General features: G+C 52.9%; 1 protein-coding gene across 1 annotated transcript in view; it reads left to right on the top strand.

Annotated features, from left to right (window-relative positions):
* The window catches only part of LOC105748936 (ANTXR like), a 37,942-nt gene that overhangs the window by 19,824 nt on the left and 1,257 nt on the right, over nucleotides 1-16,861 (top strand). Inside the window, exons 10-17 of the mRNA XM_049696879.1 lie at nucleotides 1,451-1,549; nucleotides 5,626-5,695; nucleotides 6,273-6,363; nucleotides 7,371-7,553; nucleotides 9,055-9,278; nucleotides 9,375-9,435; nucleotides 10,163-10,288; nucleotides 10,697-10,846. Coding sequence (XP_049552836.1) covers nucleotides 1,451-1,549; nucleotides 5,626-5,695; nucleotides 6,273-6,363; nucleotides 7,371-7,553; nucleotides 9,055-9,278; nucleotides 9,375-9,435; nucleotides 10,163-10,288; nucleotides 10,697-10,846 — 1,004 coding nt within the window. The remainder of the gene's footprint in view (nucleotides 1-1,450; nucleotides 1,550-5,625; nucleotides 5,696-6,272; nucleotides 6,364-7,370; nucleotides 7,554-9,054; nucleotides 9,279-9,374; nucleotides 9,436-10,162; nucleotides 10,289-10,696; nucleotides 10,847-16,861) is intronic.

Raw genomic sequence — 16,861 nt, 5'->3', positions numbered from 1 at the left:
AGCCCCCCTTAGGGAGCGGCAGTGCCTGGGGCACAGGGGGCTCTGCTGCAGAGGTGAAGCAGCCCCCGAGCGGGGCTGAGGGCAGCAGGAGACACAAGGAGGAAGGAGGGTGTCCAGGCGGAGGGCAGCGTGCGCTGCTCCTGAGGATGCGGCACGGGCTGCACGCTGGGCTATCAGACGGCCCTGCCCTCAGCTGCCGCCCTCCCTCCTGTCAGCTACGTGGAAGAGGAGGCTGCGTCCAACCTTCACCATGAGGCCGGGACTGCCAGGTCCTCTGTGGGGGCTTTCTGCTTCCAAAAGCCTATCAAAACATGTTAGCAGGCCAGCTTCAGCCCACAGCCCAAGAATCTGTTTACTTCAAAAGAGAATTTGTAAACTCCACCTTGATCTGAGGTGACCACAGGAAGATCTGAAGCAGGACGAATCAGCACTGCCAGGTCCAAGGCTGTGCTGGCATTTCTGAGGCATGTCCCTCAGAGTTAACTGACCTCAAGTATTTAATTGACCTTGACCAGGAGACAGAGTTGGAGGCTAATGACCTCAGGCTAGCAGCAGGAAGACCTGCATTTATCCTGGCCAGCTCCCCAGAAGTCAGGCACCCTAGCTGCCTTCTCTGGATCCCCTAGTATTTGTTTCAGTTGTCAGGAAGCACCAGTGGGGACCCAGCAGCCTGCAGAGGGGCTATGGCCCAGAACTGCATCTTAGCAAATCAGTGTCTCCCACCCTGAAAGAAGGAGATGCTTGGTGAATCACTGTGGTGGGCGTGGGGGGTTGTGTGAGGCACATGAAGGGGCAGGAAGAGCGAGGGGCAGAGCACTCATTGCCGACTTCAGAGCCACAGCTGAGACAGGATTTCACCTTCCATGGGGGATTCTCCTGTGCAGGGTCCTTACCTCCTTGCCTCACCCAGGTCCTGGCCTTGCTCCTGGGGTCTCTAGCCTGCCATAGGCAGAGAGAGAGAGACACGGAGGAGGAGCAGACTACCAAGTGTCAAAAAGCCCCACAGACACCCAGGCTTGTGTGCTCAGCTCAGACAAGGGTCAGGACTGTCTTCTGCCTGTGTTGTCTGGGTTCCTGCCATTTGTGTAAGAGAGGGCCTGGTGGAGAGCACTGCCTGTGCCTTTTAGGGAATACCTTGGCTTCAGAGTGAGAAACCTATGGCTGGGTTTGCCCCTGTGGAGGGTATGAGACTGGATGCCTTTAATGAGTTGGATGGGTCAGGGGCAGTGGTGAGAAGCCTGTGAGTGCTCAAGGCCCATCCATCTCAGTTGTACCCTTTGTGATACCAGGTGAGGCCCAGTGTGCACACAGATACTGGTTCAGACACATATGCTTCCTCATCAGAGTCCCTGGCAATTCAGTTATGGAGTGGCCTGTCGTAACTGCAAGATCAGAGGGAAGACAGCACTCAGCCCCTCCTAATACAGACCTTTGGGTGTTGCCCTTGCAGATGAAAATGAATTGATGATTTCTGGAAAAGGATTTAATAATGCAAAGAAGAAGGATGAAGTTATTTGTAGATTTAAGTTCAGTGACAAGCAGTTGTTTGGTAAGTAACCCCCTTGGTGCTGCCAAGTGACACGCTTCCCGCACCACACTGCGTTCCCTGAGCCAGCCAGGCCGTCGAAACCCTTGCTCACCACTCACTGTGGACACTGTGAGTATAGAGGCAGCATGGACAATGCAAGGAGGGACCTGGCTGGGAAGCCTGGCCACTGCTCCCTTCATCTCAGGCCAGGAAGTGATCAATCCCCAGCACATCAAGAGCTTCTTGGGTCAGGACGTACACCTTTCAAGGCTGGGTTGGGGGTGCTGGGTCTATCCTCACTGCTACACTCCCCCCACACTTTCCTCGGCCCTCACTTCCCTTGAGAGACAAGGACTTGAATCTCACGAGTCTGCTGGTGGGAAGTGGAGGTGGCCCCAGGGCCCTGAGTCTGGGCCAGGTGCACTGAGCTCTCCCAGGACCGTGTGGTCACCTGGGATTGAGAGCGGATGCCAACTGCCAGGCCTGGGCCCCGGAATCCTGGCGCTGGCCCACATTATATGTGTGATCTTGACCTAATGAGTGTTCTGCTCCCAGCCTCTATTATCTGTACTGTGAAATGGGGCCAGTATGGTAGGTGCACTAACTAAGCCCTATCACATATGTAAAGCTACTGTTTGGAAATACTCAGGCACCAGGTATCCCTCCAGGATGGGTGAGAGGCCTGAGGAAGCACACAATTGGGGAAGCAGATGTGTCCTCAGTGCTGAGGTGGGCCTGATCTCCCCCACAGAGCGCCTGGGGACAGTTGAACTTCCTCTTCCTTCTCAACCCTCCCCTGATGCATTGATTTAATATGATTATATTATGTTCAGTGACACTCCTCATTCCAGGGCCATCTGGTAAACCCAGAGCGAGTCCTCTGCCCCATCACAGTTCTGGGCCATCTCTCCTTCTTCCATGGGTGCATAGAATGCGCAGGGCTCTGCCATTGCCACACTCTCACACCACATAGTGTGTAGATGGCCTCAGGGAGCTAGATTTCCCTTGGACTGTAATTTCTCAGGAGTGATTAGGACTCAGTAACACGTTTATGTGGAGAGCTAATGTTTATTGAGCACCTACTACATCTGCTAATGTGCTAAGTGCCTTACACGCACTATCCCAGTTAATTCTCAAAAGAAACCTATTGTTATACCTTTGTGTAGATCTGAAACCAGAGTCAGAGTCAATTCAAGAGCTTGCCCAAGGTCACAAGCTGGTTCAGGAAGAGCTGGAAAGTAGGCATAGGTGATGTGATTGCCCAGTCTGGGCCTTTGACCTCACTGAGATGACAGTTCTTGAGGAAGGTGGGACTCAACCTACCCTCCAGGAAATGTGTTCAGATGTTCCCCTGTGGTCCATGGCTATATTGCTTTCCCACTCTAGATATCACCAGTGTTTCTCTCTGAGTTGGACCAGCACCAGGATCTCACACAGGAGGGCCCATCCCACAGTCCTGAGCTCCTCTGCTGACCACCTCACTGCACGTAGTCAAGGCTGACCAGAAGTGGCCATACAGGGCTGTTTATCGCCAGGAGCCCTGATGCACTGATGAGGATTGATTTGGTTCTTTTTAATTACATTTTCCTCTGATTAAAACATATGGCAGAACAGTTTAGAAAATATAGAGAAGCATAAAGAAGAAATATTTTAATCAAGGTTTCTATATGTTTTGTCTGTTGCTAGTATGTAAAGTTTTCATATTTTAAGACAAAGCTTTTTAAATGTGGCAAGTGAAATATTTAGTTAATCCGTTAATATTGGAAACTGCTTTCCAGTCAACCATGCTTTTCTGGGCCCTTAGTATGTGGGGTGCCTGCCGTCACCTCCCTCTCCCTGTTCTGGATTGTGAACAGCCTATGGAAAGTAAGTTGCTCCCCTTTGGAATTTTTTTCACACTAATCCCAACCATCCTATCCTTCAGATGCAGATCGTTTCCCCTAACCATACTCGCCGATTAGTTTTCATTTTCAGTCCCAACAAAGGACTAACACAGTTCACAGCTAATCTGACAGTTGAGTTAGATCCAAAAACATTTCCACATGGAAATGAACCATCCTGTAGGGAATAGCCCTGACCTGCGGCAAAAAAGAGAAAAACAATACAAATTATTAGAGATTGTTAATTATAACAATGCTACACAGTAGAAAGCAGGAAGTACAAAAAAGTAAAGAATAAAACGTTACCCCTGATTCCAAATCCACAGATAAGTGCCGGTAATATCTCAAATACAGCTGGTAAACCCCAGTTTTCCTGAACGATAGAAGAAAAACTGAAGTGGAATTGAGGAAAGTATTGAGCGTCACGCAGAGCCTTCTTCATGAGACATATTAGTTCCCAAAAAAATGCCCCTAAGTTAAAAGGAGGCTCTAAAAACACAGACTAGGAATGTAAGAGGAAAATCTTTAGTTTGATTATGATCTGTGTACTTTTGAAGTTTAAGTGTCCAGGTAGTGACACCTAGACTCCAGTCTTTTAAAAATTAGAGAATATTTCTGAACAGATGACAAGCCTATTTTTGAATAAATTTAAAAGAAGAACATTTAAAACTATCTCCACTTTTAGGGAGATACTCCGGAACGTGTCCCTAGAGGCGTGGCCCTGGGCATGGCCCCTCCTGTAGAACTTCATCCCTAACCTCTGATCACAGCCCTGTGGGTGCAAGTCTAGGAGAGAACCTGCTTTCATCCTACACAGCAAAAATGTGCAGGCCAGCATCTGTCCACACAGGGCAGCAGGTGCAGAGCTGTGGTTCCAGGCCCCAGGAAGTGGTGACCTAGCTCCTAGGGCCTTGGGAAGCCTGTGTCATGAAAAAGGCCAGTGAAAGGACTCTTCTCCCGAATCACCGATGTCAGAACCGCTGCAGCCCTCTGGGACCATTGATTCTAACTTTCAGAGGGGAAGTCTGGGACCTGGGGAAGTTTGAGCAGGGTGGGGAGAAAGCTGGTAGGAAAGCCAGCAGTCAAAGCAGCTGGGCCTTCCTATCTTTCTTTACATCTTTTTTTACAAGGATGTAAAGAGTTAGGGTTCAGGAGAGAAGAAGGTTCCACAGCTACTAGCTACAGACTGTCTGAGCCTCTGGCGTGCCACCTCCCAGCTCCCACAAAGTTACAGAACAAGCACGAACACAGAAGCCCTGTTCCCCTCAGGCTTCCCTGTGTCCATAAATGTCACCACCACCCACCCAGGCGCTCTGCTCACTAACCTGCACGTCGTCCTTGACTCCTCTTTGCTCTCATCCCACATCCAGTCCACCTGCAGGCCCTGCTACCTCTGTGTCCAAACTTACCCGAACCTGGCTAGCCACGCGACAGGCTCACTGAACTTAGAATAAAGCCCAAACCCCTTCTCAGGGCCCATGAGGCCCCGCCCCCTCTCCTCACTCACGTCTTTCCCACAACAAGTTCAGCTAGTTATGCCTCAGGCCTTGGAACAGGCTCCCACAGCCCAGAACCTCTTCCCCAGTCCTTTCCCCTCATCCGGTTTCAGCTCCAGGAACACCGCCGCAGTGAGACCTTATCTTTACGGGGAATTTTCAGTAACATACAGAAGTAGCAAAACTTGTTAATGCCCTTGAAGCAGCCTTCCCCTTCTTTCAGTAATTACCAATCCTGGCCAATCTGGTTTTGACGATACTCTCACCATTGATTATTGTGAAGCAAATCCCAGACATCCCATCATGTCCTGTATAAATATTTCACTTTCTCTTAAAGAGAAATTGAGTCTCTAAAAGACAGGGCAGGTCACCTGCTCCTAAGCAGCTGTCCCTTCCCCTCCCTTCTCTAATCTGTCCCTTACTTATTGATGTCACTGCACTTTTCACTCCGGCGCTTATTTTGTTCATTGTTACTTTATTGTCTGTCTCCCTCTCCAGTCCCACAAATGTCAGGTCCTTGAGAGCAGGGCCTCTGCCTGTCTTGTTCCCACTAGACGCCAGAGCCCTGACAGTGCCTGGTGCACAGTAGGTGTCAGAAGAAGGCAGAGGAGAGAAGCTGCTTCTGCCAAAGTGGTAGCTCTGCTTCCAAGGGCAGGCAGAAGGGGAGGGGCGGATGGGTGGACAAGTCCACTGACATTCTTGTCATGTGATTGTCTTTCAGATATAAAAGCCGAGTCTGTGAAAGATACCAGTATAACATGCCCAGGAGTAAAGATAGAGAAGCCAGATCAGTAAGTGCCCAGCTCAGGGGCCAAGTGGGCAGTTTTTGCCACCATGAAGTGTAAAAAATTTAGGAAGCCACCTCTACTGGGGCAGCACATGTCTGTCTCCAGGAGGACTGAGGGCATCCTTCACACCTGCCCTGGTTGGTGGTCCCTGGAGGTGCTCAGCGATCTGCTGTGGCCCAGGCTCTGCTGAGGAGCATAGGATGCAGGAGATGATGTGCCCCAGGGATGGTACCTTTGCTCCAGGCAGCCTTTTGGAGCTAAATTCACATACTCTGTACATACAGAGGAGTCGGGATGGTGACATCATACCGCCATCCCTGGTCACTTCACTCATGGCCACGAGGACATCTCAACCCATGCAGGGATCCTCACTGCCTGGTCAGCCTTCACTGCAGAAGCTGACCCCGTAGTAATTTGGGATGAGCTCCCCTTACCCCTGCTGTCTGCTCTCTGGTAGCCCTGAATGCCTGATGCTCAAAGTCATTACAGTGAGGAGATATTATAAGCTACAATTTGAGTCAAGTGTAAGAACTATGTCTGTCTGGCCTGGTAGTCACTGTCTGCCCCTTTTATGCTTTAGGGAGGTCTTTGTTGAAGTTAGCCTGAACAATGGTGTCAGCTTCATCAACAACAATGTTAGCATCACCAGCAAGAACTGTGCGAGTACCAGGGTAAGGCTCTAGCATCTAAGGCTGTCCTGACACCCTGAACCCTGGGGAGGCAAGTGAAGGGAACAACACCCCAGGCAGGCCCAGCAGGTAGCCTGTGCAGACAGGCCCCTGAGCAGCATCTCACAGGTAGCTCGGAGCCCTTAGCCCTACCTCCAGGAGCTGAACCCCCATGAGGCTTGGGTAGTGCCTTGAGAGTGCTACTAAAAAGAGCACCTGGGGGACACCTTACTGTCCAGGTCTTGCAAACCTTTGCTGTCTCTGTGAACCAAGTGTCACTGAAGGCACATGGAAGAGACCAATTAGAGCCCTAAGCAGAGTCCAGAAACAGTGCTGAGGCTCTGCCCACCCTGGACCCACCTTGCCATCTCCCCTGGCCCTGGCCTTGTGGTGGGGAGCTCAAGGCTCCATCCTGGATTCCAGCCGGGGTGAGCGGGAGAGGCTGGGGCACTGTGTGCTAGGAGACAGGGTCCAGAGCCTCTAGGACACCTGGGCCCTCCAAGTCGGGGTCCCCGGCATCGGGGTCAGGAGGGTGGGAGCAGCTGTGACCATGCTTAGTCAGCTTGGCCCGAGGTTGCAGAGCGGGGAAGTAGGGGAGGGAGGCTACGGGGAGGTGAGCAGGGTGTCCTGCCTCTGCTCTTGCACCCACACCTCTCTGGGGCCACAAAGCCCCTCCCTCACCCATCTGTGTGTTGTAGCATTTTGTGGTCCTCATAAAACCCCTGTATGTCATACTAGGCAGGCAGTGAGGGCTGGGTTGTCACTGCATGGAGGACTGGGCTTCCTTGACAGGGCTCTGGGGAGAGCCTCTGAGCAGGGCCAGCGGTGGGGTCTGTGGCCCAGGGCTCCACAGTGGCTCTCTGGGTACCAGCCCCGACCTCCTAGAATCTGTGTCCTCAGGTGGGGCAACCAAGTAGAAGGGGGACTGGGAGGACAGGGTGGGCTGGTATGGGATCCAAGTAGCAGGTGCCTGGTCCATGCCGGGACTCTGCTGTGTGTTTTTTCTGTAGGAAGCGAGACTAGATGACAGGAATGCCCCACCAGCTGCCCAACAGCCTCCCGAGGAGCCTCGCTCATCACCACCCCCACAGTTCACCCCCTATGTCAACCCTCTCTACTTCTGTGCCCTCATCCCAGCCCTGCTCCTGTTCCTCCTGATGCTCTGGTGCATCTGGTGGCTGTGCCGCAGGAAGGTGAGTGACCCCTGCCCGCACAGCTTGCGTCCAGCCCTCGCCAACCCCTAAGGGACCACGCCCATACCTGCCCCACGATCCTGCCTGTGGGCGGGTTCCCATCAGCTCCAGGGCCAACACACAAGCAAACAAGGCACAGACCCTGTCCTCCCATCCCAGGCATAGACACAGCCTGGGCTTCTAGGGGGCCACCTGCTTCGTGCTTTCAGCTCCACAGGGAGGTGGCCTATGGACTGTCCCAGCCCCTGGGGAAAAGGGACCCCAGACCTCCTGAGACCAGGGCTGCCCCACAGCAGTCAGGCTTCTGAAGGACTCAGGTAGACCAAGACCCCAGGAGTCTCTGCTGTTGGGGGACGAAGAGGGATCTGCAAGGGCAATGATGGCCCAGAGGGAGAAGGATGCTGGCCAGGAGGATGCTAACCCTGGGGGCAGCTGTGCCTTTGAAAACAGCATGGATCCCTGCCCATCTCTGGTGCCTTCCGTCATTCCTTCATCAGTCATCACTAAGTCACCAGGATGTGCAGGGCCCTGTGCTGCACACAAAGGGGCAGAAATGAAGCAGCCACTACCCTTGCCCACAGGCGCTCACCATCTGATGTCTGGTCTGGTATTGGTAGCTGGGGGGCATTGAGGGTAAATGTCACCTTCAGAGGGTGTGGCAGGTGTGGTGATAATGATAAAGGACAGAGACTGGCCCTGGGTGGGAGAGAAGGCAGAGGCGCTGGCCGGCTGGGTTTGCAAGGACACAGGCCAGAGGTGGGTGAAGAAGAGGAACAAGCAGAGCTGAGAAAGGACAAGCAAGGCAGCATAGAAGCCAGCAGGTCAGATTTCTGCAAAGGGCAAGAAGTGAGGAGAGAAAGCCGGGTTGGGGAGAGGGAGGTGGACTGTCATCCCTGAGGGCTGGGAGGCAGGGAGGGCTGCAGGGGGAGGGAGGGAAGGGGAGAGGAGGAGGGGTGTGGGGAGTGTTCTCTTGTCTTCATATGATGTCAGGGCTGCGGCTGAAAACTCTACCAGGGACCAGGGGCCTTAGTCTGCCTGTCTCCCCCTTGACCCTCCACGGAGGTACCGATTCCCCTTTGATGACTGAGGAGACTGAGGCTCAGGGAGGTGGAGCCTGTTGTTTGCAGACCCACAGACAGTGGGCCCCAAGGTTGACACCCCAAAAGGCCATGGTCTGTCCCCCTACTGCTGCTGAGCACGGTCCCCTCCTGTCTGTGTGTCTGAGCTGGAGCCCTCCACATGCCTTCTATTCTAACCTGTGATTATCACCATGCCCCACAGTGATCGTCCCTTGTTGTGGGTACCAAGTAAGAAGGAAAAGATGGATGGAGGTGAAGAAAGCCATTAGGGAGGGAGCTGTGACCCCCAGGCTAGGGTGTGAGAGTTGAGGGAAGCCAGTTCATGCTGCAAAGACCTGGTAGCAGAAGGTATCACTTCAGTAGAGATGAGTTTTATGGGCACTAAACTTTGACCACTTCAGTTTTGACCATTTCCATTCTAGACCATCAAGGAGCCACCACCAGTGCAGAAACCAGAAAGGGTAAGAGGTGTGTTTGGTCCTGATGATGTCAGCATGCCTGATGTACACACTCACCTGAACAGAGAGGCCCCCTGCTGTGTATGGGGATATGACTTCCCCCGCCCCTCCAGCTCCCACCTACCTGGGCAGAAAAGCTGGCAGAAAGAAGAGAGTGACAGAGGGCAGGAAGGGATGCAGATGAAGAAGTAGGCTCAGAAAATGTCACCCAGACAATATCATTCCTGAACTCCTAGCATGGCCTGATCGAGGACCTTTATCACAGCTATGATCCCTCCTGATAGAAATGGGCTTTTTGTCAATTCCCAAAGGACTGTTAGTAGGATGGTCCTTCCCAGGACTCAGGTGAGTTTTTGAGAAAGGATCCCCAGGTTTCAGGGACCTGGTCGCCCTCCCCGGGCTCTGATGTATGCTGGGCTCCATTTCCTTGGTCTTCATCCCTGGCTCATGTCAGGGTGAGGGTCTTGGCAGGGTTGGCCTTTAGGGACTGGGGAGCTGAGGAGGGTGGAGGGACTCTTACTGGGCATTGAGCTTTGAAGGAAGCACAGCCCAGGTGAGCACAGGGACCAAGGGCCAGGTGAGGAGGCTGGGGCTGACCCGGGGTAGGGGCCCAACCCAGGGCCCATAAGAAGTAGTTAGAGCAGGGGTGCCGTGTCCATAGGCAGGGGGACCTGGGCCTGAGATCTGGTGGGAAACAGGGTCACTGCCTGGGCTGACGTCTACACTGGCTGCAGTGTGGCCTGGAGGCTGGATCTGCCAGAGTCGGGTGAATACAGCCCTGTTACCTGCTAATGCCCACACCCCTGCCAGCCTCCGTCACATGGCACAGCCTCACGCCCAGCTTCTCCTGCAAGGGTGGCTGCCAGGAACCAAGGGGACAGGATAGAGTTTGTTGATGTTTGGAGAAGAGCCATCTTTGTAAACCAAAAGGAGTTGGTGTGTTTTTCACATGGAGGCCACTCTCCTACGTGCCGGGCGCTGCTCATTTGTCCTTGATTCTCCAACAAACATTTGCTGAGAGGCCAGTACATGACAGGAGCCCAGGCAACAGATGTCATTTGTCTGCACCCAGAAGCTGCCAGACAAGGATGCAGACAGTGTTTTCTCTTCCTCGGAGCCAGAGGAGACATGTCAAATGTCATGCCCCACAGTGATTGTCCCTTGTGGGTGCCAAGGAGGCAGGATGAAACGAATGGAGGTGAGAAAGGCCCTTGGGAAGGATTGGTGACCCCAAGGCTGGGGAACAGGAGGTGAGGGTAGCCGGTTCGTGCACAGGTCTGGACCCATAAGGCATGGAAATGAGCTATGGGTACTGGACTACAGTCACTTGGTGCCAGAGAAAAGCCAAAGCCCTCCCGACCCTAGTGGCCCAGGGCAGGCCAAAAAGTATGAGGGCTCATGTTCCCATCACCACCAGGGTATCCCCCTTGGGATGGGCCCAAGTTTCTGGATGTTGGTGGGTGGCCCCAAAGGGTGGCTGTAGTGCTATCTCAGGGAATTGGTGGGGACAGAGCCCTGACAGGCCATCTCAAGTCAGAGGGGACACCACCCCTCTAGAGGCAGCATCTATGCCTGTAGCTTCCTCATAACCACATCTGCTTTTCAGGGAAAACTGGATACCTTGTGTGACTTTGTCCAGCACTGCAACCAGATGTCATTGATGTGGTGTCCGCCCAGGGACATGGTAAGCAGGGCACAGGGATGCTCCCCGTGGGCTGCGGTCTTGCTTTTGCCCTTGATAGTTGCCCCTGGGACTGTGGGTCAGAGAGCCCTGTCCGGGCATCTGCCGAGAGGAACGCCCAAGGCGTGGAGACCTGGAGCTCATGAGCCTCCAGACGATTCTCAACATGGTGCCCGTGCATTTCCCCTGCGTCCTCGTCTCAAGGATGTCAGGACCTTTCTTCTCCAGAGCAATGCCCAGCAATTCCAATCTTAAGCGAAAAGGGCTGGAGAGGCCTGTTGGACTCCCGTCCATCGTCCCTCCCCACTGCCTACCTGACCCTGTGGGACTGCTGGCTGCACCCCATCCATGAGACCCTCCTGGGCTGCTCACTCAGCTGCAGGAGTGGCGGAGGACATGGTGACACCCCCTCCCCAATGTTGTCTGGTCAACACTGACTGGTTTTACCAGGTAGTAAAGATGCCCTCCTTGTGTCAGTGCCTGTGACAGTGGGGAGAAGCCCAATTTCTCCACTTGTCATCCTTGTTATTTAATAATAATAATGATAGATAATTTTATTGCGTCCTTTCCGTGGGTCAGTTGCTCAAGAACTTTACATGTTTTCACTGCTTTAATCCTCCTAGTAACTGTACAGGTAGATATGACTATTATCCCAACTTTACCAAGGGGGTACTGACCCACAGAGCGGCTGAGTGACTTGTCCCAGGTCACAACAGCTGGGAGGGGCAGAGCTAGACTTGAGTTCTGAGTCTGGGCCCACCTTTCTCACTGCTCTGCCCTGCTTTTGGGTCAGCACTCATGGTCTCATGATGGTTACCCCCAAACTACCAGGCGCTGCCCTACTCAGGCCCCTGGGGCCCAAGGAGGGCAGTGGTTTGCCTGAAAATCATCTGCCTGGCCATTCCAAACGCAGACCCTTTGCATAGACCGGGCCAACCCTATAGTGAGGGCTGCACTCACCACCTTCACTGAATCAGACAAACATTGGCTCTTGGTGGCTGGGCAGGTGGGCGTTTGGAAACTCTAGACAGGCCTGAAAGCCTCTGGACACTGCTGGTGACATACCTGAGTCATGCTCACACCCAGCAGAGACACTGTGTGGTGACAGTGGTGTCAGGGCTCCTTTGGCAGCTGGGCTCCCAGTTCTGGGTCTGAATCGAGCTCTGAGTCCCAGCTTTGATTGCACAGAAGCCCCATTTTCCACCTGATTCTCCTGGAGCCTCTCCCAGAACCAGCCCCTTTATAGTCATAAGAGCCCCACCCCAGCCTTATGCCCTGAACAGTGGAGACACCCACCCAGAGATGCTCACTCAGGATCAGGAGGGACAGAGCAAGACAGAGAGCTGAAGCAGAGGGAGGCAAGAGGCAAGAGGGTGGACAAAGGGAAGATGCCAGGTATGGCCTTCGTGCCCAGCGAGGTAAGGGCAGGGGCCCTGAGCACCTCTCTGAAATGGTCCCATTCCCAGGGCCACTCTTCGAAGCTCAGGTTGGGGTAATGGCAGAGTGATGGATTAGGGGGCCTTATAGCTGCCCAGGGCTCTGCCAGGCCCCTGCAATGCCAGCTCTCGAGTCCGCACAGCAGTCTGTGGCTCACAGTGACCTGTGTGCTCGCTGGAGGCAAAACTGAGGCCTGACACATCAGGGGAGTTGCCAGGACCACCCAGAGAGTAAGTGGCAGCAGCCAGAGCTGCCTGAAATCAACCCTGCTCATCCTGAGAGGGGCTGGGAGCCCGTAACTGAGCCTGGTGGATGTGACCCCTCCCACTCCTCTGCCCCCAAAACATTTGACCTTGTCCCTCCCAACCTTAGTCCTGGAGACCTAGTGTTGTAGGATTTCTGTGGATACCCCAGGATTCCAGTAGGTGCAGGAGTGAGTCCTGATTCCTTTCTTGAAGGCCTCAGTGCTCTGGTCCCAGGCTTAAAGTTAATCTTGGTCTAAGTGACGGGGTGTCAGCTGGGACCTACAGTCTCTGCAGACCACAGTCGGCCCCCAACCCCAGCCCTGAACGTGCAGACGTAAGTCTTCCGTCTGCTCACTGCAGACCACCCTGTGTTCTGCTCAGACAGAATCTTGCCCAGACCCTCTTCACCAGGCTGTGCTGGAAAACAGAAGCCGCAGGAGAGGAGGTTCCCAGCAGCACAGGTGCACAGCCTCTCTCTCCTCCTTCCAGTTCCCGATCCACAGGGAGGTTGTTTCCAAACTCCTCAGCCTGGACTGGAATTGCAGTCAGGCCTGCGGATGTGAACGTGCTCAGAATGTGAACTGTGGAGTCTGGGGTTGAACTTGTAGGAGATACTGCCTTCTAAAACCTCAGTCAGCTGCTTGTTTCAGTTAATCCAGATGTTTCTGCACTTCAGCACAGTACAATGCAGAAAATTCTCAAAGGCTCAGTTTACCAAAAATCTCAGTGTTTTTGTAGCAGAAGCAGTCATTCTTGTTTACTGTAACCTTCTGTGAAATGACCGTGTCTCTCTGCCCCACCGCCATCTCATCCCCAGAGGAAGTTTTCTAATAAGTGTCCCTTCTAAAAAGTGTCCCTTTTGTATAAGTGTACACACATATACAAAATGACACAGCAAGACTCAGTTTAGTTTCTTAGTCTTGAGCCAAACCCTGCCCCCAATCCAAGGTCCTGATTCTCTTCCTTCCCTGCCTTTTCCAGGGCAGCCCATTCAGTTCATGGAAATCAGTTCTAGATCCGTCAGAAAAATCGGGTAAAAATGGGAAACCTTCCACTTCTCACTGAATGTGATGCTGACAGTGGTACAACTGTCTCCAAGAGAGTGTGACCTGGGTGCCACCACCATGCAAGGCCCTTTACACAAGGATCTCATTCATTCTCCCAACAGCGGCCGTTTATACAGAGTAGGGGTCGCCAGACACTGAGTACTTTACACAGGCTCACTCTTTTCATCCTCCCAAAACTCTGCGGGAGAGGAAGCTGACCCCTGAGCAGTTGAGTCACCTGCCCAGCCGCATAGCATGAAGCAGTAAGGCCAGTACCAACAGTCCAGGGCCCAGACCTCACCCTGTGCTTGGCTGCCTCTCTGTCCTGCCAGATGATCACTCCTCTGCATTTTGAAGCTGAAGAAACTGAGGTTCTGATGTTTCATGATGGGCTCAATGTGACAGAGTTCTGGAGGGGTACAGGAGGGCTGTGAACAGAGCCCAGGGAGACTCACTTCCAAGTCCAGGCTACAGCTCCTGTAACCTGCTATCACGGTGATAGGGAAACAACTGGAAAGTAATTCCTTCCTCTGTGCAGTGTGTTAGATGTGCAAACAATTATGAATGTTAATTTCTTATTTTCACACTGTGTTGCTTGCAGACCTCCTCTAAATATGAACACACAAATATTTATTGGAAACAATTGTCCTGGGTAACGATAAGAGCTGCAGAGAGGCCGTATGATGCATTCATGGCCAAGGAGCTCCTGAGTTCCTATCTTTTGACCCCACCCACAGAGGGAGCACCAAGGCATGTGTGGTCAAGTTGGGGCAGGACTTGAGCCCTCCAGAAAGTCCCAAGTTGACAGATGTCCTTCAAGACAGTGACCTTTGTGAAAGTCCCAGATCATAACTTTGGGACAGTGATAGCAGCCTGCTCCTCCATGCTCGACAACCCTCACCCCCTACTCCTCACACACACACAGACTCTCTCACACACATTCACACATACAAACACGCTCACATGTGCACGTGCGCACACACTTCCCTCTGTAATAAGCAGGAAATCCAGAAATGGAGCCAAAGCTCCAAAGCACTGGAGATCAAGGTTCAATCAACCATTTGCCAATCTCTTAAACATCCCTTCACTGTGGAGTCGCTGAGTTGATGTAAGAAGTAATTGGTCACTGGCTTAGATCTCTTCGTTAATAGAAAACCAGAGGGGAGGGAGACCCCCCTCAGCCCCTAGTCACCTCCCTCACCCCCTTATGATCACACAACAGACTCAGGGGCTCTGCCACTACCCAGGGGCCTCCACCACCACCTGGAGCCACTTGCTTCTCTCCCTCAGCCCACGTACATGTCCCGCTACAGCTCCCAGTGACGGGCTGCAGCTGAGGGAGAGGAGCCAGGCCTCAGCACAGGTGCCCTGCAGTCGTGCTTTGAGGAAATCAAAGGGGTCCTACAGCAGATGGTAGACACTAGGTCTAGAACAGTCTTTTCACCGTCTGGATAAATAAGCAGGAATAAAGGAGCTTAGAAATAAAAATAGAAAATCCCAGTCTATTCACGGTAGCAATAAAAGAACTTACCCACGCGCAGGTGTGACAACGTGTGCTGACCTGTAATAAAAAGAAACCACAAAACTTTACTCTTCGCTAGAAGAGAAGACTTGAAAATACAAAAACCTAGACCACAATGTCAGCTTTTCCCAAAAGAATTCATGGGCTTAATGCTGCTTTAGTGAAAATTGCAATGAATATTTTTAAGGAATTTGATCAAAATGATTCTAAAATTCACCTAAGTAAATGAACTGTTAAGAGTAGTTAAGGAATTTGGGGTGCAGTCCTAGGGCAGGAAGGGTGAAGGTCCTGCCAGTGAGGGAGACCCTGCTGGTGGGCTTGAGAGAAGAGGGAACCAGCTCCAGTGCCCTGGGGGCTGTGTGGCCCAGGCGCTCCCAGACTGACTTGCGGGAGGGCAGAGGCGGCCTCAGAGGATAGGTAGTCTGGATATGGGAAATGGAGAGGCAGGGAGGACAACCCTGGAGCAGAGGAGCACAGAGGGTGCAGCTGAGACACAGGGACACTTTGGGTGCTTGCGGGCAGTGTTGGCAATGGGCCAGGAGCTGGCGGTTGGGTGGCCTGGTGGGCCAGGCTGGGCACTGGGGCTGGATTCCCAGACAGTGAGGAAGCACAGCTGAAGGTGTGAGTTGAGGAAGAGGAAGCCAGAGGAAGTTGATTCCATGAGGCCTGGATTGGGGGGGGAGGGGAGGAGGGGAAGGGCCAGGTGACCAGGGGAGAGGAGACACTTGAGTCGGCCTAGGAAGGGAGCTGAGGGCCTGGACAGGCAGTGGGTGCAGAGCACGGATGGGCAGCTGGAGACACTCGTGGCTCAGGACAGGGTTCGGGCAGACTGAGCCCCGAGGCTGGGCCTGGGGACCTAGAGGCTGAAGAGGCCTGCAGAGTAGGAGGCAGGGGATGTGAACTTGGATGACACAGGACCCGCAGGAAGGTGGCAGGAGAGGGCAAGCCTGGGCCGTGCGTCTGGAAGGGAGAACGGCCAGCTGGGGGTGGAGATCAGAAAAGGGGAATTGCTGATAAATGATCAAAGAAGTTGCTGTCTGCCGAGAGTTCAGGATCCCCTTCATAGCGGTTATTGTGGGTGGTTGGAAAAGAAGCATGCATTTCCTCGTGAATATTTTCCTGTGTTGCTTAGGTTCTCTATAATGGGCAGGTACTACTTTTATGATCAGGAAAAGTAAAAATGTTTATCTGTAAAAGAGAAAATATTAACTTATTGAAGTCTAAGGTGATTTTACATAGAAAGTTGCTAGAAAGTGACATTTACCAAACTATCTCAGGCTTGTCATGCCGGGGAAAGTCAGAGTGAGAAATCCCTTCCCATCTCTGGGTCTGGTTCTGCTCTGCGCCCAGAGGTGCGGGTCCCAAAGCAGGGTGTATTTCCTGAAAGTTTCATCAGATCAGACATCCCTGTGGGTATGGAAGAGGACAAGGTCAGGCTCAAGGTGTCGAAGATTTGTTAAGAACATTCTTTCAAATTCAAGGGGGGTTAGGTGTTCTCTTTTCCTAATGTGGCTACATTACCAGGGAAAACCACGATCATTCTAAAAGGTTACTAAGGATTTTAAAAGCTAGGGTGATGAAAATGACAGCCCCAGGAGGAGCAGGCAGCGCTCAGTGGCCTTTGTCACTCACAGGCACTCAGGGTAACACTTCAGGCGTGAATGGCAGGCTCACGGAAGCCTGAAGTCTGCACACCACGTGGCGCACCTATAGGGACCAACAGGCCAAGACAGACCCAGCAGGGGGATCAGGGAACTCTGGGCAGCAGGAGAAGGGTGGGCTTGAGACAGGGAAGGAGCTCGGCAGGCCCCAGAGGCCAGGGAAACCGCAACCTTCTGCT

Source organism: Orcinus orca, chromosome 14 (genome assembly GCF_937001465.1).
Source record: "Orcinus orca chromosome 14, mOrcOrc1.1, whole genome shotgun sequence".
Lineage (NCBI taxonomy): Eukaryota > Metazoa > Chordata > Mammalia > Artiodactyla > Delphinidae > Orcinus > Orcinus orca.
This window is presented reverse-complemented; position numbering and strand designations above follow the sequence as displayed.